Source organism: Salminus brasiliensis, chromosome 19, assembly GCF_030463535.1.
Source record: "Salminus brasiliensis chromosome 19, fSalBra1.hap2, whole genome shotgun sequence".
NCBI classification, from domain to species: Eukaryota; Metazoa; Chordata; class Actinopteri; order Characiformes; family Bryconidae; genus Salminus; species Salminus brasiliensis.
This window is the reverse complement of record NC_132896.1, coordinates 30677998-30705953: the sequence shown is the minus strand read 5'-3', so window position 1 is coordinate 30705953 and position 27956 is coordinate 30677998. Positions and strand designations below refer to the sequence as shown.

The following is a 27956-nucleotide window of genomic DNA, read 5'->3' as shown; positions in this document are numbered from 1 at the left end:
GTGGTAAGTAGAACTGAGGGACACAAATTGTGAAATTTTTACACATAATAAGGTTATCATTTTAAATGATCATATCCAGGCCTTAGATAAGTTAGCTAGCAGGCTGAACACCACCGCACAGGCCGTGTTCCAGATAACTGAGGCTCAAATCACACCTGTTTAGAGGATAAGGCCTCATATCTGAGAACGCAGAGTTGAGTGAAAGGTCTTAGCAGTGTTAGGTCTTCAGCAGTTGTGGGTTCGATACCCGGGCTCGGCAAACTGCCACTGTTGGACCCTCGAGCAAGGCCCTTCACCCTATCTGCTACCCGGGCGCCTCACTAATGGCTGCCCACCGCTCCGGGCATGTGTGCTCATTGTCCATTGTGTGTGTTTCACTGGTGTGTATGTGTGTGTTCACTGCACGGATAGGATAAAAGCAGAGGCCAATATGGTGTCTAGAAGGACTCCTGTGTATACTAGTATAGCATAGTATCTCTATGGGGCTTCAATAATGTATGTACCAGTGTATAGATACCATTGGAGGAGTCGCCTTCAATCCTACACAGTTTTTGTAGACATCCAGACACTTGCTTTTCCTCACAGTCACTCTCTAAACTCCTGTCCTGTTCCTGCTATCTAGCTCTGAAGGTTAAGCATTAAGTCCCATGCATTTGTAGCCATAGTTCGACAGGCAGTGTGAACACAGCTTATAAGGTTTCTCTGAGCTAATCCTCCCTGGGCTCCTGCGTAAAAAAAATCACAATTCCGACCACCTCTATCAATATTTATTAGCAGTTGGAGTGCACTCCACATACAATGCCCCCAAAAAACCTGAATCAAATACATATTCAAAGTAATTGAAGCATTGGCCTCTGTCCCATTACAGCCCCTTTGACAAAAGCTTTTGCTCCGGACCCGTCGGGCCGATTTTCGGCTGCTCCTGAAATCCCTGAAAGGAAACAAGAAACCGAAGAAACAAAAGCAGATATGCCATTTGGTGCGCATCCACTTTACTTAATTACACTCTCCAGGCCGGTATACAAATCGCTTTGAATGTGCGACCGTAGAACAGCCAAAGAAACACTCTTTACTCGCTCGGCCTAGTCCCAACGCCTAAAACCTGAATACAGTTAAACCTCAGGGGCCAGCTCTCTCTCATCGTTGTGTAGTTATACACTCTGGGGCTTTTCAGCTGTTCAGACTGTGAGAAGAGTAGTGAGACCAGAGTAAATGAAGACTTGCAGAGTGTGTACAGGACGGTCACTGTCAGAACCACACCTTGCATCTCCAGAAATTGTCCCACATTGTGGAGTCTATTGTTGAAATCTATGAATGCATTTATTATAATGCATATCCTATGTTATATGCCAATCCTTAGGCATTACATTGCTTATGTAATCCTTATGAACTTGAATTGCTAGCTCCTAAAATGCATTACAATATTTCTGAAAAGATATTTTCTATATGTTTATAATAGTTTAGAAAGTTATAGACTTTATATATTATTTTTATCTGCTTTCAGAGCTCCTAAAATACCAAGGCAAACTAATCCCCTTGACATTTGGCCTAAAAGAGGTCCCATGAGGTTCTTCAGTTTGAAACTGTGGTTGAAAGGTGCTCTGATGAACCTTCAGGAAAACGTTTTTAGAAGCAGAAAGTTCCCTTAAGGTTCCTCGAAGCACCTTAAGAGGTTCCTCCACAGGTTTCAAACTGAAGAACCTCCAAAAGTTCCTCAAAGATCTTTTAACAGTGTTGTTGCCTCAAAAAGCTAGCCCTGTTCCATTGCAGTACTGAGCCACCAGTTAATTAGCAGCTACTGCCCTGATACCTTTGTTAGCAGCTATTGGCCTGATAAGGCTTTACTATGCATTATGGGTTACCATAATGATCATATAATTATGATGCGTTCTGTTAATGATTCATGATGGATAGTTATGATCATGGCTTTACAGTGTAATGCGTTCTTATAAATATGTGTAGCTTATATACAGCAGCATATGAGCTCCTCAGCCCACATGCAGCCCTCGGCCGAGTTGTCCTTAAAGTGCATGCACTTGTGTGTGTGTGTGTGTGTGTGTGTGTGTGTGTGTGTGTGTGTGCACGCAAGTGAGTGTGTTTCTGTGGATGTGTGTTTTAATGCTGTGATGGTTCTTCTCTCTGCTCTCAGGCTCAAGACCCTCAGGTTCTGGAGCAGCTCTCCAAAAACATCACCCGAATGGGTCTCACCAACTTCACCCTCAACTACCTCAGGGTAAGTCTGGCGCGCACACACATGCAGGCTCACACACTCACACACATGCACAGACACTGCGCAAAAGCCTGAGATAAGCCAACCGTTAGGTTGCAAGTGGGTGTTATTTTTTATTATTCTTGTAAAATAGAAATATAGAAGGTCAAATTATTAAAATACCCTCTATTATATTAATCACGTTATTCTGTCGTAGCTTAAATAGTTAAGCGAACACACTCACACTTACCAAATTACTACATATTAATATATATTTGTGTTTTTTCCAGTGTATCAGAGTGTTTATTCCTCAGGAAACAGCAAATCCACACCAACAGCCCAGATACATAGCTTTAAATATCATTTTCTCCGGTGCACCATGACCAGTTTGTCCAGTAAACATCATAAACGGTCATAACTTAGGCCGAAATTTGTCACGGTACATAGAACTGGTTCCGTTAAATATGATTAAATATATACGTCATTTTAAAAATCACAATTTTTTGCGTCTTACAGTCGTGAAGGCACTTTGTGTGGCATTTATGTGTACAATGGTTTTACTCATGCATGCGCAAGTGTGTACAAGTCAGTGCGTATATATATATATATATATGTGTGTGTGTGTGTGTGTGTATGCCCAAAGACCGGCACCCCTGCAGCAGAATTCACTCGCCGGCTTCTCAGCAGCTTTGTTTATTCTTGCGATTTTCGCGTGAGTGACAGCTCCGATTTGCGAACGGGAGAACAAGAGGGGGAGAGAAAATTAATTGGATGGAGGAAATTAGCATAACATTAATGAGCGTCCCCCTGTTGAGGCGCGGCATTGTGGGTCTCTCGCGCTCCGCTCTCGCTCACCCAGCGCACCGCCGTGTTTATTGTGGGGGTACGTGGAGAGAAGAGGAGGGGAAAAAGGCCTTTTCAGGGTTTTTTTTTTTTTTTACCAGCCTGGTTCTCTTTCCCCCCACTGCTCGTCTATCTGCTACGTTACTCCACGCGTTAAAAGCACAACCATGCTTCTAAAAGCAGGGTGAAAAAACGGAGTGAGGAGGGGGGGCAAAGCTGAATTGTGAATTAAATTTAGATTAGGCACAGCTCGGTAATAGTGGAACACTCTCGGCCTGATCCACTGCCGCTCCTGCAGCTATTCAGAAGCTCGGGCTAGTTTGCATATGGTTTCCCTGTTTCAGTCGCACGCTTTTGCATATGTTCGCCTACGCAGCCTCGGAGCCGAGAGACGGACAGAGAGGTCTGTTTCTGAGGTGCAGTCAGTTCGGTTTGCAGATTATCCTCTTGTTATTCCTCTGGAAAATGGTGGCGAAAATACCTGTGATTTATCAGTGAGTGTCTGTTTAGAAGATATATGCATTTATATGATGCATTTTTATATTCATATTTTTATAGGGTAGGATAAATACCACATAAACTGAAGCGATTTTGTTGTTATTATTATTATATATTTTTTAGCTTCAACCTTAGCAGAAAAACGAGCTGCGCCTGGTTTCAAATATAGATCTCAGGCTAAGTACACAAGATTCAACCAGTTATAAAACTCCCATGCATCCGTACTGTAGGCCTGATCGTCCCCGTGTTGTTGAGGAGCCTGAAATTAGCTCCAATATTTCACACCGTAAAAATGTCTTTGGAAAATCCCACCTAGCTGGCTAGTCAATCAGCATGGGTCAAAAAAACTGCAATTAAGGGTCACTTAGAGGTCAGTTTTTAGCAGTGAGTCCTGACTGCCGCACACGTCATAGTTTTCATAAATTTTTGTAGGCCTTTATTACTTGTCTAATCTTCAAAACTTTGCATTAGACAATTAGCCTACTTCCCACCCAGCTGGCTAGTCAGTGTTTTTTGCATGGGTCAAAAGAACTTCAATCAAGGGTCTCTCAGAGGTCAGTCTTTCAGCAGTGAGTCCTGACTGTTGCTCACATCAGAGTTTTTTCATAGATTTTTGTAGGCTTTTGTTACTTGTCTAATCTATGTCAATTAGACTACGTCTCACCTAGCTAGCTAGTCAGTGATTTTAGCATGGGTCAAAAGACCTGCAATTAGGGGTCAGTTTTCCAGCAGGAAGTCCTGGCTGCCGCACACCTTATAGTTTTCATACATTTTTCAGGCTTTTGTTACTTGTCTAATCTTGAAAACTTTGCATTAGACAATTAGCCTACTTCCCACCTAGTGTTTTTTGCATGGGTCAAAAGACTGGCAATTAGGGGTCACTTAGAGGTCAGGTTTTAGCAGTGAATCCTGACTGCCACTCACATTGTGGTTTTCATAGATTTTTGTAGGCTTTTGTTACTTTTGTTACTTCTTGTTACTTTTGTCTAATCTTTGTCAATTAGCCTACTTCCCACCTAGTCAGTCTAGTCAGTGTTTTTTGCATGGGTCAAAAGACTTGCAATTAGGGGTCACTCAGAGGTCAGTTTGTCAGCAGTGAGTCCTGACTGCCACATACGACATAGTTTACATGACGATACATAGAGATTTTTTCTATGTCAAGATTTCTGTCTAATCAGGAAAACAGCATAATTATATTATTTACCTTCAGTGAGTTTCAGGAAATCTAGCTAATCAATGAATTAGTTTGCATTTATTTTCTATAAATTTGTTCCAGCTGATTTGTAACCGAGACTAATTTACTTCATATTCATTTATTAAAATGTTAGCATTAGCATGACAGTATAAACACTACATAGACAAAAGTCCTGGGACACCAAATCAAGGGTATTAAAAAGTTGGTCCTGCTTTTGTTGGAGTAACTGTCTCTGCTGTCCAGGGAAGAAGGCTTTCTGCTAGATTAGGCGCATTGCTGTGAGGATTTGATTGCATTCAGCAACAAGAGCGTTAGTGAGGTCAGAATGTTGAATGATCACCACCTCACCTCACTTCATCCCCGACTCCCCATCTCATCCCAAAAGTATGGGATGGAGCACCACCATCCATCATTCCAGAAAACTCAGCTTTAGCACTCCACAGTTCAATGCTGAGGGGCTTTATACCCCTCTGGCCCACGCCTGGCATTAGGCAGCATGGAGCCAATAGGTTCATGTGTGTGTGCAACTTAAAGTAGCTGAATGGATTCATTAGAAGGGGTGTCCGCAAACATTTGGACATGTAGTGTAACTCAGTTTACGTACAGCCTGATCGGCAGCATCGAGTATGAAGTATCTGTTAGTGCATTTAAAGGCTAATTAATTATTTTTACGTGTCTGGAATCGACTGGAATTGATGGTCAGTGTGAGGTCAGGTCTTTCCAGCACTGCTCTTTTTTCAGCTCTTGTCAGTGGGCTCCGGTTTCTCCTGATTTCTCAGCGTGACCGTGGTGGTAAAAATACCTCATAAAAGTGACTCATTAGCGTGGTCAGAGACAGCGGGGCTGTGGTGTGTGGGAGGTTATCAGCAGCTCCACTCGGGCCGGTTTCCTGTGTTGGGACGGATGGGGCGCACTGTCCGGCGCGCTGGCTGAGGAAGCCTGGGGGTTTCCTAGCATTCAGGCTGGAAATAGCCCCGCTGCCTGGGACAGCATCCAGAGATTGTTCCCCTGGACCTGTGGAAGTGCGAGGGGATGCAGCAGCGTCAGAATGCAGGGGCTGTCAGGATGGCGTGTGAGTGTGTGTGTGTGATTGTGTGAGAGCTACCCCACCTGCTACACTGATTGTCAAAAGTTTGGGGACAGCTCGTCTTCTTTTAAAATCCTTTTTTTTGTGCTGTTACTTTTTTTAAATTGCAGATTTGCTTAAATTAAGGTTGAATAGTCTTTTATATGTTAGGTTATTATAAACTGTCAAAGAAACCTTGCTTATTGATATTAAATTGATAATACTTTCTGAAAAGTGATATTTATTAATATACAGGGCACCTACAGTGCATGAAGCGTTCATGACAGCTGACGTTAACCTATATAGATATTTTTGGACAGTAATTATCATTTCTACCAGTGATTCCAGTGACCAGTTGTCATCCGGACTCATGTTTTCACCTCAGAAAGATTTTATTAATTCATTTATTCATATATATATATTTTTTTATATAGATTTTTTCCCCCAATTTAGCTTAGCCAATTAACCCACCAACTCACTAGGACCCTTTATCACTTGCAGTGCTCCCGACACTAGGCTTCTGACACAATTCAGCCATCGCCTATTTTCGAACTGACGCCAGTGCAGCTCTGCTAGGCAGCCTACACACCCTGAGATAAGCATCGGACACCCAACTCTGATACATCTGCCAACAAACACCTGTACTGGCCATCATTAGTGAGTGATGAGGGGAGAGAGCTCCCTCTACTCACCCAGAGCGAGCATGGCCGGCTGTGCTTTCTCAGGTTCTGGCTGCTGATGTCGAAGCAGCATGACTTTATGAGTTTTATGAGTTTTATCATATTAAATACGTCTTCCGAACGCTGCCCTTTAGTAAAGTCTTGCCTTAAATACATTCAGCCTGTGTTGAAAAGTAGCTCAGAAAATTCTGTGTAGCATATATGCTCATAACAAACTTGCATCATAACCTAAAGCTTTGCTCACTGTGTCTTTTTCTGTATTTGTGTCCCATAGTTGTGTGTTATCCTGGAGCCCATGCAGGAGCTCATGTCCCGACACAAGACCTACAGCCTCAGCCCCAGAGACTGTCTCAAAACCTGCCTGTTTCAGAAATGGCAGCGGATGGTGGCGCCTCCAGGTAAAGTCCCGAGACACTGAACCCGTCCAGAACATTAGCAGCTTGCAGTATTTCAACCCTCTGTAAATTCGCTGAGTGTCCAGTTTATTAGAAATACCTGCCTTCTTCTTACACTCATCAAAGAGGTGCATTTTTCAGCTTTACAGTCACTGTCAGCATCTTCTATTTTGTCTGTCACTGGAAAAGGACCACCTCAGGCAGATATGATTGGGATGGTGGACCGTGGTAATAGTATTCGAGTATTGGTGGTTGTACTAGGACAAGGGTGTCCAGCACAGGGGTATCGAAGGGGTTTTTACACACATCAGTGTCACTGCTGGGATGATAATAGTCCAATCAGTACCTAATCATAGCTGGTTCTAGGTCTAGAAGAGGGCTAGACGATATAATGCAAGAAATAAAAAAGTCAGGCCAACCTAAATTGATACAGCAACTGATTCCAGAGCGTTTTTTGAGTGAACTCAACTTCGTCTAGTCTAAAGTTCTCCTAATTCACATTTTTTACGTCTGCACTTCAGTTTGGCCAACAAATCCATACTAAGCTGTACCTCAAAAACATCAGGAAATGAGCTGCAGCTGAAACTGATTAAATACTGTGTAAGATGTTTTGTCTGTGGCTCTGTTTACTGTTTATTCACATCTGTAGGTTCGAACTCCCACAAACTGGGAGGCTTTTGACAATAAAGCGCTGAGCCCTTGCTGGGATTTGAACTGGTGGACTCCTCACATGTGATGAGCAGCAGTTAGACTGTTGTGCCACCCATAGACAAATACGTGCACCTTTACCTATGAATTACTACTACATAAAAACCCAGTTCTGAGTAAATGTACCTTTCCGTTCTTTCCAACACCATCCATCTGCAGAGCCAGAGAGCCAGCTGCAGTTCTAGACCAGCAGTTTCAGACTAGCAGCTCCAAGGCTCGCTGTAGTTTTAGAGAAGCTAACATTAGCAACAGGTTGCTTTAATAAATCTTACTAAAGCCTGTAAAACAACCTAAGTACCTTAAGTTACGCTAACCTACGTATTTCACTTTTCTGTCCCACCTTAAATTAAAGTTAAATTAAAGTGCAGCAGTTGCATGAAGGATGCCTTTATCAAACCATGTAGATATATAGAAAGTATACTTGTATTAATGCAAATAAATTAAACTAGTACAGCTGCATGGAGTGTAGTACAGCTATATAGGGCCTAGTACAGCTGCACAGGGACTAGTACAGCTGCATAGAGCATAGTACAGCTGCATAGTGCTTAGTACAGCTGCATGGGGCCTAGTACAGTTGCACAGGGCCTAGTACAGCTGCATAGGGCCTAGTACAGATGCACAGGGCCTAGTACAGCTGCATGGGGCCTAGTACAGCTGCATAGGAATTTACCACTGGTTTGATTTTGGGTGCTTTGGTTGAGATAGACGTCTTACATCTATATTTAAAACCAGGCTCAGCTTTGTTTTTTAACTTTTTTGTTAAAATTGAAGCTAGAAAATTGCTTCAGTTGAAGCAACTGTGGAATTTACCATCATTTCATATCATCTACAGAGACACCCACAGACAAATCAACACCTCTTTGTTCGTCCCATTGTTCATCTGTGATGAGCAATTTCCTTTCATTTCTAAAAGTTAAACCCCAGTAACACTGTCAGACTTGGAAGCTGATGTGTGTGTGTGTGTGTGTGTTTTTTTGGAGCGGTCAGTGAAACCAGCTCTAATTTGTGGGCAAACGTTCCTCTCCTTTCCTCACAAAGCCCTATTTGGCCGTCGTCAACCCACTAAGCAGCGCAATTCGCATTCTCCCACAGCCGTTTGCTGGTGGATCCTCTGTAATGGCTGTTTCCTTTATTAGCCTCAGCTCCTTCTTTCCTCCCATTCTGCTGAAATGCGGGCAGCGTTCACGCTTAGGGCAGGAAGGAAGGACGGCTGCCTTCGTACACTGATAAGTCCTTTTTTTCTGGTGCGTGTGTGGAAACGAGGCCCTTTCAGTGCGTCATTCACACACCCTCGCTGATAAACACTCCGGCAAAGTCGTTTTTCCTTTGTTTTCTTTGCTTTAACAAAAACAAAACACTGTTTATGAGCTGCAGAAAAACGGGATTTGTTGGTGGGTTTTGGTTACTTATTAGCTTTATTATATGGTAAAATTCCTTTTATATGGTAAAATTGTAACCCTTAGAAGTCCAGGAGATAATAATGTTGATTTTCTTTCAAATAATCATCATAAAATTAATTATAGAGTAACGTATTTTGCACTTCTGAATAGACGGCATAGTGTTAGGAGTCTTGACTGGTGTAAGGTGGTGTGCTTGCCCAGCCATGGAATTGAACCTGAGTTTACAATGGAGAAGGCAGAGTTGTTATCCACTACGCTACACAAGCACACAGCAGTCAGGCCTTCGCCTGAATTTCTTAATAAGCTACAAGCTAATTGAGACGACGGCATGTTTTTGTTGTAGTAGACAATATCTGCAACTTTTAAGGGTTAAGAATTGTCAAAACAGAGGACACTGGGGACACACAGGTATCCACAGTAGTTAGGATGTCATGGTTGGCTGAGGGGTTTTGAGTTGGCCTGAGTTTTTGGACCAGTGTGTGTGTGTGAGGGTGGGAATCCCTCTCAACCTTTGCAGCTACAGTATGTTAATGTACATTAATACACACACACTTACTCATTTAGCAAAAGACCAGTAGATAGCCTGAGTAGCACCTTTCAGTTCAGTATACAGCTAAGGCCTGCTTGAGCTTCCCAGCCAGGCACGACATCCAGTGTGTGTCCCCAGTGTCCTCTTATATATATATATATATATATATATATATATATATATATATATATATATATATATATATATATATGGACACACCCTGCACACTGTACTGTATATGCACCATACTCTTAAAAAGGGGATGGGTCTCCAAGGTTTCTTTACTAAGGGCAGTAATTCTTATAATACCATGACCACTATCTGGTAACATAGAAGGAAAACGTCTTATTAATGATTCTTTGTATAATGTAAATATAATTTAAATATGAGGACCCGTCTCTGCACTTTCTAAATCATAATTACGGTTTGTTAGCTTCATTAAACATATTAAAAAACAAGAAATGTTGCACATGCAAAAGTTATGGCACCTACTTTAGGTTTTATTATATGTTAAATTCAGACAATTATTTGAAACTGTGTCTAAATTTGTTTTTGTTGTTACTGCAATGCAGTGAGGTGAATATTTTTTTCCTGTCAAGGATTTCTTCACTTATTCACGCTTAGAAAGTCACTAAAAAGGCACTAAGTCACTGTGTCATTTCACCAGAAGCACCCAAACATTTAAATGCATATGAGAGGAATGGCACCAGAAAGGGCTTCACTGTTATTAAGAGTCAGTAAATCCTTTTCTAGTACCAGGAATCACAGATTCTATTAATGCAAAACTCACAAATATACACAAGCACACCTTTCTCCTGGGAAGGTGAGTGCATGGATGTGCCTCAAGGACAGGGCTGCATCGTTCAGAGCACATTTGTTTTGTTTGTACCTTGGGGAACAGAAAGTACCCATACAGACTTTTTTTCTGACAGCATAGCAAACTGGGAGTTCAAGAAAATGAGAGAAAAAAAGGAAAATGAATGAGCAGAGCTGTAGATGACTATAAAGCTGAATAATAATAATAATAATAACAGTAATATCCAGATATCTGCATTACATTAACATGTTTATCACTGAATATCATTTTTTGTTGTTGCCAAAATGCTTTTAATGGGTTTATATTGAATGTTGTTGTTTTATTGAATAGCAGTAAAACTGATCATACAGTATATGATATTAAAGTTATGTAAACTTTAATTATGAAAACGGTGATGTTGGGAATGTATTCAGGAATATTTTAATCCTGGACTCAATCTCAGGTTTAAGGCCTGTTCGCACTTTACGGGTTAGTAATGTCCAAAATTCATGTGCCGAGACTCTGCGTAACGCTTTCAATTGGAGCCTTCTCTGTCTGCTCTTTCCATGATGTACATATATGTTAAAATCAAGCTGACCGGGGGCTCAGAGTGGCTCAGCAGTCTAATTCACTACCACTATGGCCCGGGGGGTCACGAGTTCCAATTCTGCTTTGCCATCAGTGGCCAGAATCTGAGAGAGCACAATTGACCGTTCTCTCTCGGGGTGCGTAGATGGGTCTCTCTTCTCTCCTCACTCTTAAGTGATGTTGGCCAGCACAGGCATTTGTTAGCTGGTGCGGTGGAGCTGGGGACCCGGCGCTTTCCTCAGAGTGTGTCGGCTGCCCCGCAGTTCAAGGTTCGGAAAGAGGCAGTGGCTGCGAACAGGACGGGGGTTAATTGACTGTACCAAACATTTGACAATGTGAAAAATCTGGCTGACCAATCAGAGCTCAGTTGTCATGGTTGCAGGACTTAAAATATACTGCAGAACTATAAAATGACGATAAACATTCTGGGTTTCTCGAAGTATACCTTGAACTATAGCTTCCCTTGCTAATGAGCACTCGTGTGGAGGAGGGAAATTGAAGAGAACGGAAGCAGACAGGGAGCAGAGAAGAAGGACGGTTGGAAATTGATGAGAGCTGTGGAGTTTGTAGCCCTGTTTACTGAGCATAGAAGGCAAAAATCGCATCAAACTGGGTGTGAAGGTTCCACTACGTTAAAAACTCATCTTCTGTTTTTCAGCTGGACATCCACAGAACTTCAAAACGGAAATATTCCCCTCAAATCACAAAAAAGGTACTGTACTGAAGCTAAATCTTGTCTATGTGTGCGGCTTGAATGCTCAACATCATCGTACTATGGCATATTCAGTTCCACAGTCATGTGAAACAATTTTCCTAGAAAGAAATTCCTAGAAAATTCCACAAAATTCCTAGAAAACAAGTGGAGTTATGAAATAATTTAATTTTGCATTATTTCCTAACCTATACATTCCATCTCTACCTTGCTCCCCTGTCTACGACAATTCTGCGCAACCCTCCACGGACCCCGCCTCCTCCCTTTTAACCCTGTAGTGTATATTAAATGGATTAAATCAGATAGATGACGTCAAATATGAGCTCTTTTGTATTAAAAATAAATGAACAGCGTTTTCCAATGACGGCTTGAGTCTGCATAAACAGTGGTGCGCATTGTTGAGCATTTATGCAAATTAAGGCAGGGGGTTCCTCTTCCTAGCACAGGTCCTGGGAGATGTTTAAATGCCTTAAATGATTCCACCTCCTAAAGAAACAAAGCATAGTACATTTCGCTGGTCTGTCTGTCCCGGTGTGTATGCTAATGTGTGTGTGTGTGGAGGGGGGTGGGGGGTATTATTACTGAATGTATTTATGGGATTATGTCTGGTGTTATAGGTGTCTCTTTAAAGCCCCTGTGTGTGTGTGTGTGTGTGTGTGTGTGTGCATGCACTAGTTCTGTGTGTGTGTGTATGGGGGTGTATTATCAATCTTAATGTGATTCTGCACTCTGTGTGTGTGTGTGTGTGTGTAGAGCCCACTCGACAGACCACCACGAAAAGGAGAAAGAGAAAGAACTCGGCCAGCAGTGCGTCCAACAGTAGCCTTGGCAACAGTGCGGGCAGTAAGAAACGGAGCCCAGCCAACAGCTTCAACCTGACCAGCCAGGTACCTGTAAGCATCGAATTTTCTCTTATACACATACACACACACACACACTTATACACTTGTACATACACACACCCACCCACCCACCAACCCACCCGCAGCTATATTTATTTAAATATTTACTTTAAACTTGACGCTTCCTGCAGCAGAAGGTTCTAGGTCATATTGGATGCTCGTGTCAAAATATTAAAGGGGCACTCCAACGTCCTTCAACTTGAGGTCTGTCTGGGACCCCTGCATTGCGCAATCATGTACCTGTAATAAAAAATTCAGCCTGCATTTGTGTGCTGAAAAAGGGGCAGAAAACACTTTATCCCAGAATTCCCTTGCAATAGAAGTCAATGGGCAGTTGCTGAATTAGGTTCCACCTTAAGAATACGAGGCTTAAGGTAATGCATGCATGAAAGAAGGTCGTACCAGAGCCCATCCAACTTTCCATCAGCAAAATTTTGTGTACACACTGGCTAAACACACTACGTGTCCAAATGTATGTGGACACTCTAATGAAGATTTACGCTATTTGACAAAATGTATATCTCCCAGAAGTTCTTTGCATTGTATCAACTGATGAATGGACCAATAGAAATGCTACAAAATGACTTGTGGCCCTGTCTTACACCCTGCGCAAGGCGCGTAGCAATGCTCATTGCTATCTCACACCCCGCCAACAGTCTGTTTCCACGCCTTCCGCCTGCGTAGTTTAAACAGCAGCGCTGCTTGTGAATATATCTACGCTGATGGACGCGGTGGTCTTGAGATGAGGGGTGTTAGGTCAATTTCTGGCATATTGCTGTGTATCTTGGCAACGGAAAACACAGGAGGAGCTCCACTGACTGAAAACAGCCTAGGCAGACGTTCGTCAACAGTCAGACGTTCGTTGCTATCTTGGCAGTGAATTGTCAACACAGGCGCGTGCAGCCCGACGCTCATACACCCCCTCCACACAAGTCGGTCAGACCGCACCTGGCTCTTAAAGGAATGGCGAGCGACACGCTGATTGGTTTATTATTGCATGTTACGGCCAAATCAACACACCCATGATTACATGCCTTACAGTACGATAGTAAAGACACACTGACGCCTTAAATCAAGCTGTGTGATGTGTGTGGTTGACGGCTCGCCTAAAGATGGCTAAAATACGTCCATGTATCTTAATTTTACCGGCTTTTCACTTTTTGACATAACGTGAATCTCCCTGATGTTCTTTACATGGGATCGGTAAATGGACCAATAGAAACGCTCCAAAATGACTTGACGTCCATTGAAAGCTACGAAGATTTATTTGCTTGTTTTGGAGATTGTATTTGGAGGTTTTTGCGTGACAGTGACGGTATGCTGCAGATGCAAACGATGCAGAGCATAATAAGGAAATCTGAAGGCAGCCTTTAATTAAAAGAGCAACAGCCCATCTCTATTCCAAACACAAAGCAAACTATGCTCAACTTTGTTTACGCTGCTCCTCGTAACTTTGAAGTTGCATTGGATGTGACTGTAATCAAATTCCTGAGCCGTTCTCTCAAAACAGAGAAAAATGACACGGTGCTGCCAGTGTATCAGCGCTGCCGAATAAAGCAGCCGAATTAAAAAGCTGCGTCGCCGTTTAAAAACTCTGCTTAAAAAAGCCCAGACTTGCTGTTAACTCACAGCTTCATTACTCACCATTACGTCCTGCTGCGCTCCGAGATCTGTATTAGCTGATCTATAGGAGATTAGTTCGATTTGCCAACAGCACCTTCTCTCTTTCTGGCGGGGAAAGTGTTTGTTTACTGTAATAGCGGGGCGGCGCAGGTTGCGTACAATCAGCTGCATCAGGAAGTAGCAGCGATTTAGTGCAGCTGAGTCGCTGCGCAATCTTTCCGGGGTGATGGAGGCAGCAAATGAAGTGCAACTGGGAAGCAGGCGGTGAAAACCGGCCCGGGAAGTTTTTCACAAACAGCCCAGCATTCAGCACTGAGCTCTCCACTGATAGTTATCAATACACTGCTGTATTGATTGGTATTGATATGGTATTGATGAGTATTGATATTGATTGGTATTGATGAGTATTGATATTGTATTGATTGGTATTGATATGTTATTGTATTGATTGATATTGATATGGTATTGATGGGTATTGATATGTTACTGTATTAATATGGTATTGATGAGTATCGATATGTTATTGTATTGATTGGTATTGATATGTTATTGTATTGATGGGTATTGATAGGTATTGATATTGTATCGATTGGTATCGATATTGTATTGATGATTATTGATATGTTATTGCATTGATGGGTATTGATATGTTATTGTATTGATTAGTATTGAAATAGTATTGATGGTATTGATATGTTATTCTATTGATTGGCATTGATATTGTATTGATGAGTATTGATATGTTATTGTATTGGTTGGCATTGATAAATAGAACATTGCTTTGATGGTTATTGATATAGTGTTGTGTTTATTAGTATTTATATAGAAAGCAATGTATTGATAATTATTGATATAGTTCTTTGTCAGTGGATATTAATATATTATTGTATTGATTGGTATTGATATATAGAGAACTACACTGATATTTATTGATATAGTGCTGTATTGATTGGTATTGATATTGTATTGAGTTTTGAACTTGAAACTAGCTTTGATAGTTACTGATATAATATATGGAGCAGTCTATTGATAGGTATTGATGTAGTGTTGGATTGATTAGTATTAATATAAGGAGCAGTGTATTGATAGTTACTGATATAGTGTTGAATTGATTAGTATTAATATATGGAGCAGTGTATTGATAGGTATTGATGTAGGGTTGAATTGATTAGTATTAATATAAGGAGCAGTGTATTGATAGGTATTGATGTAGGGTTGAATTGATTAGTATTAATATAAGGAGCAGTGTATTGATAGTTACTGATGTAGGGTTGGATTGATTAGTATTAATATAAGGAGCAGTGTATTGATAGTTACTGATGTAGGGTTGGATTGATTAGTATTGATATTGTATTGATTGGTATTAGTAAATTGACAGTTATTGATATAGTGCTTTATCAGTGGATATTGATATATTATTGTATTGATTGGTATTGATATATTGAACATTGCATGGATAGTTTTAGATATAGTGTTGTATTAATAAGTATTTATTATATTATATATATGCGTATATAGAGCACTAAATCAGCAGTTCTTAAAAGTGTTGTACTGATGAATATTAATATATTATTGTATTAATGATATTGGAATATACTAGAGCATTGTATTGATAGTTATTGATATAGTGTTGTATTTATTAGTATTGATATATAAAGCATTGCATTGATAATTATTATGACATTATATATACATATCCATGTTTAATGAGGTTTTTAAATGTGTTACTTTTAAAACATGGTTCTTTTTTCATTATGTCAACATATCCAGTGTTAGAAAATATATAGTAAGTATTGTATTCTAGCAGTAAGTAAACACAACAATAAAGAGCTTCCAAATTTTTATTACATTAAAATCTAATTAAAAAAACGACGAATGGCTTATCCTGTGACGTTAGCACTGAATGAATTCCTCCACAGCCGTCACTCGCCGTGACTTTTCACTTTTAGCAGCGATCCATCAGGTCATCAAGAGTGCGTTCCCGGGCAATGCTTCGGAAATCTGCGAGCGTAAAAAGGCCTCGAATCAGTTTGAGCTTAAACCGTGAAATCACGCCTCAGCGTTCTCCGCTCCCCCCGATGCCGTTTTCTGTCCCAATAAAAGCCCTGCGCGTTTAACCTCAGCCTTGCGAGGTGTTTATCCTCGAGTGGCGTTTTTATCCCCGGGCCTCTTCTCCCAGCGAGTCGCGCTCAGTCACTCAGCCTGGGGTCAAACACACACTTCAATCCACAAGTGTTGCCTCTTTTTTTTTTACCTAGGGAACAGTGGTGAGAGGCAAGGTTGCATTTGTTTGCAGATGGATGATGGGATTTGTAGTGTCTGGCTTTTCTTTTTTCCCCACGGAGTCAGGAGGACAATAGGCTCAGCGAATGCTGACTGTGAGATTAGAGTGAGGATTTGGACCGGGTTCAAGCTCTTGACTCGGACGAACCCACATTTGCCCCCCCCCCCTTTTTTTTTTTTTAATTTATTGAATTCATTTATTAATTCATTCATTCATTCATTTATTAGTATTTTTAATGCTCTGGACTGATGTGGTGGACTGAAGGTGGTAGTAAAGCGGTTATGTTTAGTTTTAGATGGTTTGTTTGTTTGTTTGTTTATTGCCAGACACTTTTTTTCTTTATGTATTTTTCTTTAAAAAATAAAAAAAAAATATATTAGCGTATTTCCGCTTGTCCAGTATCTGTCTGGGCCGCGCCGCAAGAACACACACTCACACACACTCACACACACACACACACACACACAAACACAGACACACTTGTCTGCACACACAAACACACTGAGAGAAGAAAACTGTTGGTGTGAGCCTCTGGCTCTGTGCCAGCACTCATTATCATACATATATATCTGTGTGTGTGTGTGTCTATGTGTGTCGGTGGGAGGGGGCTAGGGTGGGGGGAGTGTATATATATATGTGTGTGTGTGTGTGTGTGTGTGTGTGTCGCTGGACACTTTGCCCCCCCTCCAGAGCAAAAAAAGACACATAACGAGTGGAGCAGTGCCACGCGCCGTGGAGAGGAACATGCTGGTTACATATGTAGCGTGGCCGCTTGGCTTTGTCTGTGCAGTTGTAGCACGCTGCCTGAGCACTGGCCTACGTGAGCTCAATCACAATGAGACCGTCATGTGACCACTGGGGGAGAGCGGGGAGAGGGGGGGGGGTGGTTCAGGAGGGCTTGAAGACCACGCTGTTACAACAGTGCCCCCTAGTGGTGGCGTCTGCAAGGTGGGCTGAAGGAAAAGCTGTGTTTTCAGGGGAAAGGGGTTAAGTGCGAACACTGTAAAATCACGCAGTCGCTACGGAACACATCGAACGTGATGGTGGAACGCGAGGGTTTCACAGGCTTGGCTCACTGAGGCCACTGAACACATCCAGCTTCTCTATTAAACTGATTCTGAAATCATGTGTGTGTATATTCACTGATCAGCCACAACATTAGCACCACTGGCTGGTGAATCTACAGCGGCATCTGTCAGCAATCAGTTCTGGAAGGTGGAAAATGGGGGCAAGCGTAAGAATCTGAGCGAATCTGTGATAGTCTAGACGACTGCAGGGTCTCCAAAACAGAAATCAGGCAGGTCTTGTGAGCTGTTTTCTGGTATGCAGTGGTCAGTGCCTACCAAAAGTGCTCCAAGGAAAGACAGCCAGTGAACCGGTGGCGGGGTTATGGGCACCTGAGACTCATTGATGCGATCCATGAAGGTTCCATACAATTGTATGGGGGTTCCTTACAACTTGCGGTGGGTTTACACTAGCAGACTATAGAGCAGCCAGTCATTTCCTATGGCAGCATGTGATTTGTAGCCACGGTTTAGCAACTTGCGAAACGGGCAGAGCAGGAAGGGACAAGGGACATTCCCCCGTGATGCAATATTCTAAGCGATGGGCTCCCCCAAATCCTAGACACATTTACATTTATGGTACATTTAGCAGGTGCTCTTATCCAGAGCAACTTATAAGGTTACTCGTATTACAGAGGTGGGTCAGTGTAGTGTTAGGAGTCTTGTCCAAGGACTCTTATTGGTGTAGCGCAGCATAGTTACCCAGACTGGGAATCGAACCCCAGTCTCCCACATGGTGTGGTAGCTCAGCGGCAGGTAGTGGTGTTATCTATTGCGCCACACCAACCCGAGGTCCCCAGCTTCTGCTCCCTGAACTTTTTGCTACTACTGGCATTTCGTTCCTATTCTCAGCAGCATGGTCCTGAACATGGAAGAGATCATGCATATGTAATCATTCATAGGTTGCAATATTCTGGGAATTTTCAAAGTTGGGAACATTTACCATGTGAATTAACAGGAATTAATGGGGATAAAATGAAGAATATTCAAAGCTTAAGGTGAGAAACTTACATATAGTTGGTAAAAATATACTGAATCATAATCATGGCTAAAATAATTAGATATAATATCAAAACAGTTGAATAGCAAAGCTGCTCTTCAATCCCAGGCACATGGCACATTACACTCTGAAGGCGTATTGAGACACAGCCCCTGTATTCGCTGTTCATTCCTCCATCACATGTACAGCATAATCACTCCCATAATTACCTGTTTATTCCCATGGTAAATGTATTTGTATTGGCATGCTTTCATATCTGCTGTTTACAAAAAATGATACATTTTGATCAAATGTGATCAAATATTTTCTATTAATTGCAATAAATTCCCAAAATTTCCATGGAAGGTTTATATTTTGGAATATTTCCAAAGTTCTCAAGATAAAGATCCCATTGAAAGTTACAGGTAATTCAATGAAAATTTATTGGACATTTTTCACACTAATCCAACACATATTCAATAACAATTTTTATGAAGAAATTGTGATGCATAGACAGTACTGGGCAAAGTAAACCACTTGCTAGTGTGAACGCAGGGTTACACAGGACGTCTGTGTCTAATGTCTTGGTGGCGCTCTTTGTTGATAAAAACCTGAGGACTCACAGCAACAAAAACGTAAAGACTTGATACTAGGTAGCTTTTAGGAAGGCTTGGCACTAGATGTTGGATTTGATTGTCGTCAGCCTCATTCCAGAGAACACAGTTCTTCCACTGCTCCACAGCTGAATGCCGGGGGCTTTATACCCCTCTAGCTGGTGCTTGGCAGTGGCAGAGCACCCATTCTAATGGCAATGCTTTTCTATAAACTGTGTGTGCACCTGATCGCCTGTGTCCATAATATGTGTCCGACGTTTGGTACAGTAGCTGCATTCACTAATTAGTAGGGGACTCCGGACACTGGACGTATAGTGTAGTGACCAGTACAAAAAAAAAATCCAGTTTAATATCATGGTGTGAACGCATGACTTTCACCTTCAAGTGGCTGGTGCAGTACCTTGTTTTTGAACCCCTTCAATATGCCCCCCTTCCATGCCTCCCTGATTCTGATTCATTCTCCAGGACTTAGTTTATATGACTCTGCCGAGCCTGGGGGCAGAAGAGCTGTGAATAAACCAGCGGTGTAAAGGAGCAGGTAGGCAGAGCAGGTTGGAGGCTGGAGTGCTGTGTGAGTGGCTTTAGCCAAAGGCTAAAGCAAATGAGATGAGTACACAGAACACGCTTCCCATTTGATAGCAATTAGAGCTCTCAGTCAGACCACCAGCTGGAACCTGTGGGATGCAGGGCTGTGTGTGTGTGTGCGTGTGTGCGGTATTGGCCCCTGGTTTCACACTCAGAGCGGAGGGTGACAGTTGCCGTTCTAAAACAGATGGTGAATTCAAGGCTCGTTGGCAAGCGTCGCTCTGTCTCTTTTTTTTTTTTATTGGTAACATCTCTGCTAATTACTTAATTAGCTATGCAAATTGACAAATCAGCATGTGGATATTGTTATTTAGTCCAAAAGCCCACCTTAATGAATGACTGTAATTAAGAAGTGGAGAGGAGGGGTGGGAGCACAGTGATGGTGGGGTTTGTGTGTGAGGCTTCAGAAGACATTGCGAGAGACAATGCTGGGCTGAAAGAGCTTTTCAGAGATAGAAAGAGAGACGGGGGGGGGGGGTATACTGTATATTAGCTGCAGTTACTTGCACAGAATTGACAGGGTGGGGGATGGTACATGGCCCACCACCACCACAAACAATTTTAGAAATGAAGCACTATTTTTAGCACTGTTAAAAATGACTTGAACCAACAACAAAAAAATTATATATATATATATATATATATATATATAGCGATAGAGGTACAGAGGTCAAGCAACGCTGCACAGTCGAACAGTGCACCGACCAGCTTGACCGTTAGGGTGCCCTAACGTTTACATACTGTAAATGTATCGGTATCAGTGTTGGAAATGTCCAGTAGTGTTAGCCTATGAAATCTCCGGTCCTTTCTCTCAAAAGCAGCCGTCTTATATGAGAATGCATGTCTGCCAAGTTCATGACTATTATGCATATATTTCATATGTTTAAATATATTTTTTTACGGTTCTAGATTGTGAGCTAGTCCAAAAGATTATCTGTGGGTACAGAGAGGAAGAGAGAGATAAAAAGAAAGTATATCTGTGTGTGTGTGTGTGTGTGTGTGTGTGTGTGTGTGTGTGTGTGTAAGTGAAAGAAGCGAGGACTCAGACAGCGTTCCTTTGCTATAGTGCATGGACACACATGGCCAGTCATGCGTGTGCTCCAGTTAACTGATCAGTCGAGCCCCACGTTGCAACAGGAGAGAGAGAGACTGAAAGAGACAGAGAGGAATAGCAGTGTGCTACAGATATTTACTTTAATAATGCTGTCTGTGATACCGCTGTAGAACCGCTAGACCTTTGTATAGAACCGTTATATGTAGTGCATTTAAAGAAACACAGCTGGAAAATCAGCTAATTTTGATATTATATTTAGGTTTCATATTCATATTTATATGAATAACCTAAAAAGCCTGTTGAAAAAAAAATAATAGAGCGATCGTAAGCGTGGATGCTTTTTTGGGCACAGGCAGACAACAGTAACCTAAAGCTATTATAGATACAGTTGTATGCCAGCATTTGGGCATCTCTGGGCACAGTTCAGGGGAACTGTGGAGGTCCAGATGAGAGCTGCCATGGCCACGGAAACTCTCAGAGACAGCTGCTCATATGCTGGTAAGAAAGGCAAATCCACACCCATCATCTCCTGTATGACCGCCAAGAACCTGCAGGTTGCTGAGTCAAGACCAGTGGTGCACTGTTCTGCTGTGCAGCATTGCTTGCCCTTCGTAACTTTCAATGGAGGTCAATGAGTCAAGATTTTATACTGTTGGCCTTTCTATTGGCTCATTCATCTGGACATCCTAACCACTGAATTATGCAGAAACACTGAACATTCAGACTGATATCTATATGAATCTATATGAAATGACATCTGTTCTGATTGGCTGACCCCCTCCCTCCTCCTTACCTAAGCATAAAAGCTGAGCTACAAGTTTGGGCTACAGCTACTGTGACACAGAGTACTGGACGACAGTAGCTGTAGCCCACACCTGTAGCCCAGCTTTTAAGGGAGGGGGTCAACCAATCAGAACAGATGTCATTTCATATAGATTCATATAGATATCAGTCTTAAAGGCAAAGTAGCAAAAAAACAAGCTTGTTTGAAGGGGAAGGCCACTAAATGTTCAGTGTTTCTGCATAGTTCAGTAGTTGGGATGTAAACACTTATTCTGAGGGGTCTCCATGCAACTACAGCACAAATATAGCAATTTTATTTACTACAACTACAAATGATCCTAAATATTTCTACCTATGAGTTTTAAATGTAAAGTTGATGATGGTAATATAGTGGAAAATGCCCAAAATGTGATTTCTTTGGGGACTATTTTGCCTCACAACACCCTAAATGTACCTTTCTGCTAATTAATAAATAAAGAAAAACTTTTTAGGCCAAGAACCTCATATTAAATCAAGCATTAGCATGAATATAGCCCCTGTGCCGATCAGTAGTGGGATCGCGCCTGTGAATAGACACTGCAGTGCAGCCTGAGCAAGACAGCGGGCGCTGGAGTTGGCTGCCCACCGCTCTGGGTGTGTGTGTGTACTCACTGCCCCTAACACGTGTGTGTGTGTGTGAGTGTGTGTTCACTACCAGATGGGCTAAATGCGGAGGACACATTTCGCTGTACAGTGACAAATATGTGCACCTTTACCTTTACCTTAATATTCATAACCATTCTGTGGAATAACTTTTGGTGAGGTAGCTTTTTGAAGAACTCTTTAGACGTCTGAATAACTTTGTTTAATAACCATTTAATTGTGTAGTATTTTTTTTAAAGTGTCCTCATTAATTCCAGTGCTTAAATTAAAAGTTGGAAATTCAATTGGAAACTTTTATTTATAAACAATAAAATATTTAATAAACATAAAGTCACACGCAAGTAATATACCATATACAATATATGAAAAAGCGCACTCTCAGTGTAGCTGCAGTATAAACCTGTACTAACCCCGCCCACCTCTGGCTGTGATTGGCAGGATGTGATGGTGGTGGGCGAGCCCACTCTCATGGGCGGGGAGTTTGGCGACGAGGATGAGCGTCTGATCACGCGGCTGGAGAACACGCAGTATGATGCCACTAACGGCCTCGACGACGACGACGACTTCACCAGCTCGCCGGCGCTCGGCAACAACAGCCCGTGGGCCAGCAAGCCACCCACAGGCCAGGACAGCAAACCCGAGAGCACGGCCTCCCAGCCCTCCCAGTAAAGAGACACTGACTGCGTGCAGTGACGCCGCTGCACCACCAGGGTGCCGCTATAGCTCGCACTCTCTCATACACACTCTCTGTCTCTCTCTCTCTCTCTCTCTCTCACTCTCTATGTCTCTCTCTCATTCTTTTTAATCATTCTTTTCTTTTACCCCTTTTTCTACCGAGAAGGTGCTAGAACCTGTACTGGTTCTTGGGCTTTTCCACTGGTTTTAGAGTCATGCAGTATGAACTGGATGTGGGGGTTCCTAAATGCTACATACGGACAACAGTGTTCGTTAGCGGGATGGACTACGCTAATTAAATCATGCTAGCGTGATAATTAAGGCTGTGTCCCAATTGCGTGCTACACACTTAGACTGTAAGGTAAACACTATATACTAATCTTATCAGTGTGGGTTTGGCAGATTAGTAGGCAAATTATTAGCGTACTAACCTGTTTCGTACAAACAGGAAGCGAGAAAGTGTTGCTATGGCAACGTGCGTTCTATCGTTGTCTGCCATTTTTCCCACTTTTCCAGACGTAAGCAGAGCTTCCCAATTCGTTTTGCATTGCATTATGGGACAAAAGTGTCCATCTAAACCGTACTTAAAAGCCGACCGCTTCTAAGTCCATCAGGATTTTTTGCATATACTCAATTTTGACTATTTTATCTGTACTACACACTCAAAAACTAGTTAGCATTACTAATCCTTAGCAGTGTTAGCATGCAGCATCAGCATTGTTTATTGGACCATTTAGCCAATAAACAGTGGTTTCTTCTGAGCTAGGCACTCCACTTAGGCCGTAAATCTTAAAACAAGGTCAGCAATGCTAACTACTGCTAGCGCCCTAAATCTCAAAACAAGGTCAACAATGCTAACTGCTGCTAGCGCCCTAAATCTCAAAACAAGGTCAACAATGCTAACTACTGCTAGCGCTCTAAATCTCAAAACAAGGTCAACAATGCTAACTACTGCTAGCGCCCTAAATCTCAAAACATGATTAACAATGCTAACTACTGCTAGCGCCCTAAATCTTAAAACAAGGTCAACAACTTGGGTCGTTCTAGATTAAGCACAGGCGTGTAAAAGGTATTCCATGAGTTTTATTGGAAACGTATAATAAACATTAACGTAACTCAACTAGCAAAGTATGCTGGACCTCACTTTTGGTTTTGGTTCTGGAGTAGGACCCTTTTTTGGAAATGCATGGGACAGTCCCATGTCAGGCACCTTGTCGGCCGAGAAAGGGTCTTTTTTCCTTTCTGACCTCACTTCCTACCCCAATGTTGTAGTCCCTCAAAGATATTATCCATTTTCATCAGAGACTTCACTCCACGCTTTGCGCATCGCATCGGGAAGCCGAATGGACTTTACCAGCAACGGATGGCAAGCGATGGATACTCCAAAAAAACAACAACAGTGAAAAAATGACTGTACAAGCTTTGAATGCCATGAAACAGAGGGACCTGCATCCATGTGTGAGATGTTGAGATGTGGGGTTTGGAGAACTAAAACAGCCCAATGTTCAGCATCCAAACCCTAAACGGTCACCAAGGTAGCAATACATCTCCATGGCGACCGCAGTCCCCAGCGGCGCTGGGCGACGGCCAATCACGGACGAGCCAGGTTGCTGCCGGTCGCCGTCTCATTGGAGAGCTGCTGGACTCCAAAAGGCAGCCGCTGAGACCCGGCACGTCACAATTACATGGTTTTAGGTTCTCAGCTTTTATTATTGTCATTATTTTTTTCAGTTCCTCCTCGGTTCCTTGCATCCTTTCGACACGAAGACGTCCCTCGTCTTTAGCTCGCGTTCCAGGAGGAGGAAAGATCCTGCAATTGTGTAAAATTTACAGTTGTAATTTTACCAAAAAAAACAGTTCTTTTGTTTTCTGGGTCTACCTGTGTTATTTTTAAGGACGTTGTGAATATTCTGTGATCTCCTTGTACTGTACCAATGAGGTCGGGGCTCGCTCTCCGATCGAAGGCACATATTGACAAGCATATTCGTCCAAATCTTACCTCTTTATCCCTTTAACGACCTTCTCCCGGACCGGACTGTAACTCGCTCCTGCATGAAGTTTTGAGAATCTGTAAAGCGTTTCTGTTCATTTCCCAGGTTGGAGGCCGTGCCGGGTTCGGGTTCATCAGTTTGGAAGAATTGGTAGGAGGGATGTGGCTGTGTAAATAAAGACGCCTTCCGCTCTGTTGGGTCCCGTTGAAGGCCACCGACCCTGATCCATAACGGCAGCTGTTTTGTTTGACTTTCAGTTGGTGGAGTTTTTGTTTCTATGTGAAGGACAGCGCTCTCACCCGTCTGCACCTAAAGGAGGGAATCAGGCATTATTAGGTTTCAGTCTTGGGCCAGGTGTCACTCTGAGGTCACCTACGCTCCTAAAAATAAAGGTGCTTCAGATGGTTTCTTAGATGATTTTTTTCGACCAATGTGGCACAGTTGGCGTGGGCTAGAGGGGTGTAAAAAGACCCCCAGCACTGAGCTGTGGAAGAACTGTGTTCTCTGGAATGATGGATGGTGGAGCTCCATCCAGTACCTTTGGGATGAGTTGGGGATGATGAGGTGGGGTGGTGAGCATCCAACATCCTGACCTCACTAATGCTTCTCTTCACTGAATACAATCAAATCCTCACAGCAATGCTCCTGATCCAAAATCTAGTAGAAAGCCTTCTTCCCTAGGCAGTAGACAGCAGACAGACTCCAACAAAAGCAGGAAAAACTCCTTCTTAATGCCCTTGATTTCAGGAGAAACAGTAAACAAGCAGATGTCCCAATACTTTTGTCAATATAACGTAGATCCCGGAACCCGAAAAGTTAATTTCCAGCTGGAACCAAAGAATAGTAGGTTCTTTAGCATGAACCGAGGCAACATGAGTGAAGTTGTAGAAAAGGGAGAAGGCAACAGGGCGACCCTCTGAGAGGGTGCAGTGTTCTGCTGAAGAACCCCAGCATCTGCTCTTAGCCGAACTGGTGGGCGATTTGGCCAATGCAGCAAATGAATTGGTGTACAAGAACCAGTGTAAGATCCAGAGTTAATTTGGTCGATGCTATAGTATAACCACCATCGGGTTTGACTGCGAAGAACCTTTTAAAGCTCTGAAGAACCGTAAGCATGCTTTATAGCCATCGAGACACTGGGAACAGCAACTGGGGGGGTAAGGTGCCTTTGTTTGGGAGCGCCTCAGCCGTGGATGCTGGGTCTGGGAATCGAAGCAGCCACCTTCCGGTGCCAGCCCGCTTCTGTAAGCTTTAGGAATGGAACCAGCGTGGTTCTTCTGTGGCATCAGGGACCATTTGAAGCACCTTTATTTTGGAGAGTGCAGCTTGTGTAGGGCCACTGAAGAGATATAAAACGATGATGATGTTGATGATGATGATGATGATAAGGATGATGATGATGGTCAGTAAAATTCCTTTGTGTTTTAATGGTTTTTATTACACCCCCCCCCCCCCCCCCCCAAAAAGAACTCACGCCCTGATGTATTTCCAAGACCAACCACATGGAAGAGACGAATTCACAGAGGTCTTCTGTTCCGATCTTGTATTATTCCAACTCTGCACTGTTTGTATAATATTTAGCAGAGGTGTTTTTGTGTCATATCCAAAGTCTTGTATGTATGCTTTGCCATTTTGTGTGCCAATAAAACGTGCTTACAGGACGTTCTCGTCTGCTCGTGGTTTGATTAAAGGCCTCCTAGCAGTCCACTCTTTTGAGACAGAGAGTTTTCATACTGAATGGAAAATGCATGTCAATACACAAAAGTTTGTGGACACCCCCTCCATTCAGCTACTTTGAGTCGCGCCCATTGTTGACACCGATGTTCAAATGTGCAGGAACTCGACAAGACACACGGCTTGTCTAGTCCCTGCAGAGAAGTACTGCCAGTACAATAAGACCCTCTAAACATGAACCTACTGGCACCATGCTGCCTAATGCCATGGGTGAAAAGCCCCCTAGCATTGAGCTGTGGAGCAGTGGAAGAACGGTGTTCTCTGGAATGATGGATGGTGCTCCATCCTGTACTTTTGGGATGATTTGGGGAGTTTAGGGATGAGGTGGGGTGGTGATCAATCACCCAACATCCTGACCTCACTAACGCTCTTGTTGCTGAATGCAATCAAATTTTTACAGCAATGCTACCTCCAAAATCTAGAAGAAAATCTTCGCTGGACGACTTCCAACTTTTTTAAAACCAATAAAACAGAGAATGAGCAGGTGTCCCAATACTTTTGTCCATAAAGTGGACATATCCACCTATGAGGCACAACGCAGACTCATTTACATACAGTACACAGGGGTCTTAGAGGCACGGTAGCGGCCTTGTGGCTTAGGTAATGGGGTACTGGTACTGGGGGCCCACTGCCCTGTACTTTATTTTTACTTAAACTTTAGTTTACTGACGTTGCTGAAGTGCTAATACTGGTATTACAGTGTTGGGCTTGACTACTTAACCCATGTACCTACAGTAGGGCAATAGGGACAGGTCAGAGCCTAAACCTGGGTCCTAGAGGGCCGATGTCCAGCACAGTTCCCTGATGAGTTCCCTGCTGATTCAGCTCATCAGCTAATCACCAGATCTAGTAGGGGTGTTTGAGCAGGGATATCACCAAACTGCCCACCCAGCACTGGAGTTTGAGACCCCTGGGTCTGTAGTCTTTCTAGGGCTATATTATCTGTGTATACGTGTAAGGCCAGGTTTAACGTCCTCTCAGCGCTCACGTGTTCTCCTGTGTAATCCTGTTGCGCCATCTGGTGGTCATTCTTACCTGCGCTAAAAACTGAAAAGTTTTTTTTTTTTAAATGTGTATTAAGATGTAATTTATATTATTTCTGTTTTAAATACATATATATTTCAATATTTCAACATAATAAAAATAATAAAACAACCAATTTATATTTTACATATTTATATAAAATTATTAATTCACTAAAATGTTTCCGTGATGAAGATATACAGTTGATATTATGTATAAATAGCTTAATAAAGTATTTTAATTCAAATATAACTGTGTCAGATTCAGCAATTTAATAAATGTCAATCATATCGATTTGTTTATGCCCTTGCGCCGTGACGTGATGACGTAGCGGCGCTCGTTTTTTTGTTTTCCACCCGTTTTTAAACAAGCCCATCCGTTCTG

The 27956-nt window shown here is 42.4% G+C and overlaps 1 protein-coding gene across 2 annotated transcripts in view; it reads left to right on the top strand.

Moving 5' to 3' along the window:
- Positions 1–26476, top strand: part of ldb2a (LIM domain binding 2a) — a 90616-nt gene extending 64140 nt beyond the window's left edge. The window contains exons 5-9 of one of the 2 annotated variants that reach the window (XM_072663002.1): positions 2150–2233; positions 6766–6889; positions 11566–11619; positions 12373–12506; positions 22588–26476. In XM_072663002.1, the coding sequence (XP_072519103.1) occupies positions 2150–2233; positions 6766–6889; positions 11566–11619; positions 12373–12506; positions 22588–22818 (627 nt within the window). In that variant the 3' untranslated portion in view covers positions 22819–26476. Of the gene's footprint in view, positions 1–2149; positions 2234–6765; positions 6890–11565; positions 11620–12372; positions 12513–22587 lie in introns of both variants that reach the window. The other variant, XM_072663001.1, reaches the window with a different exon arrangement.
- The last annotated feature ends 1480 nt before the right edge of the window (positions 26477–27956 follow it).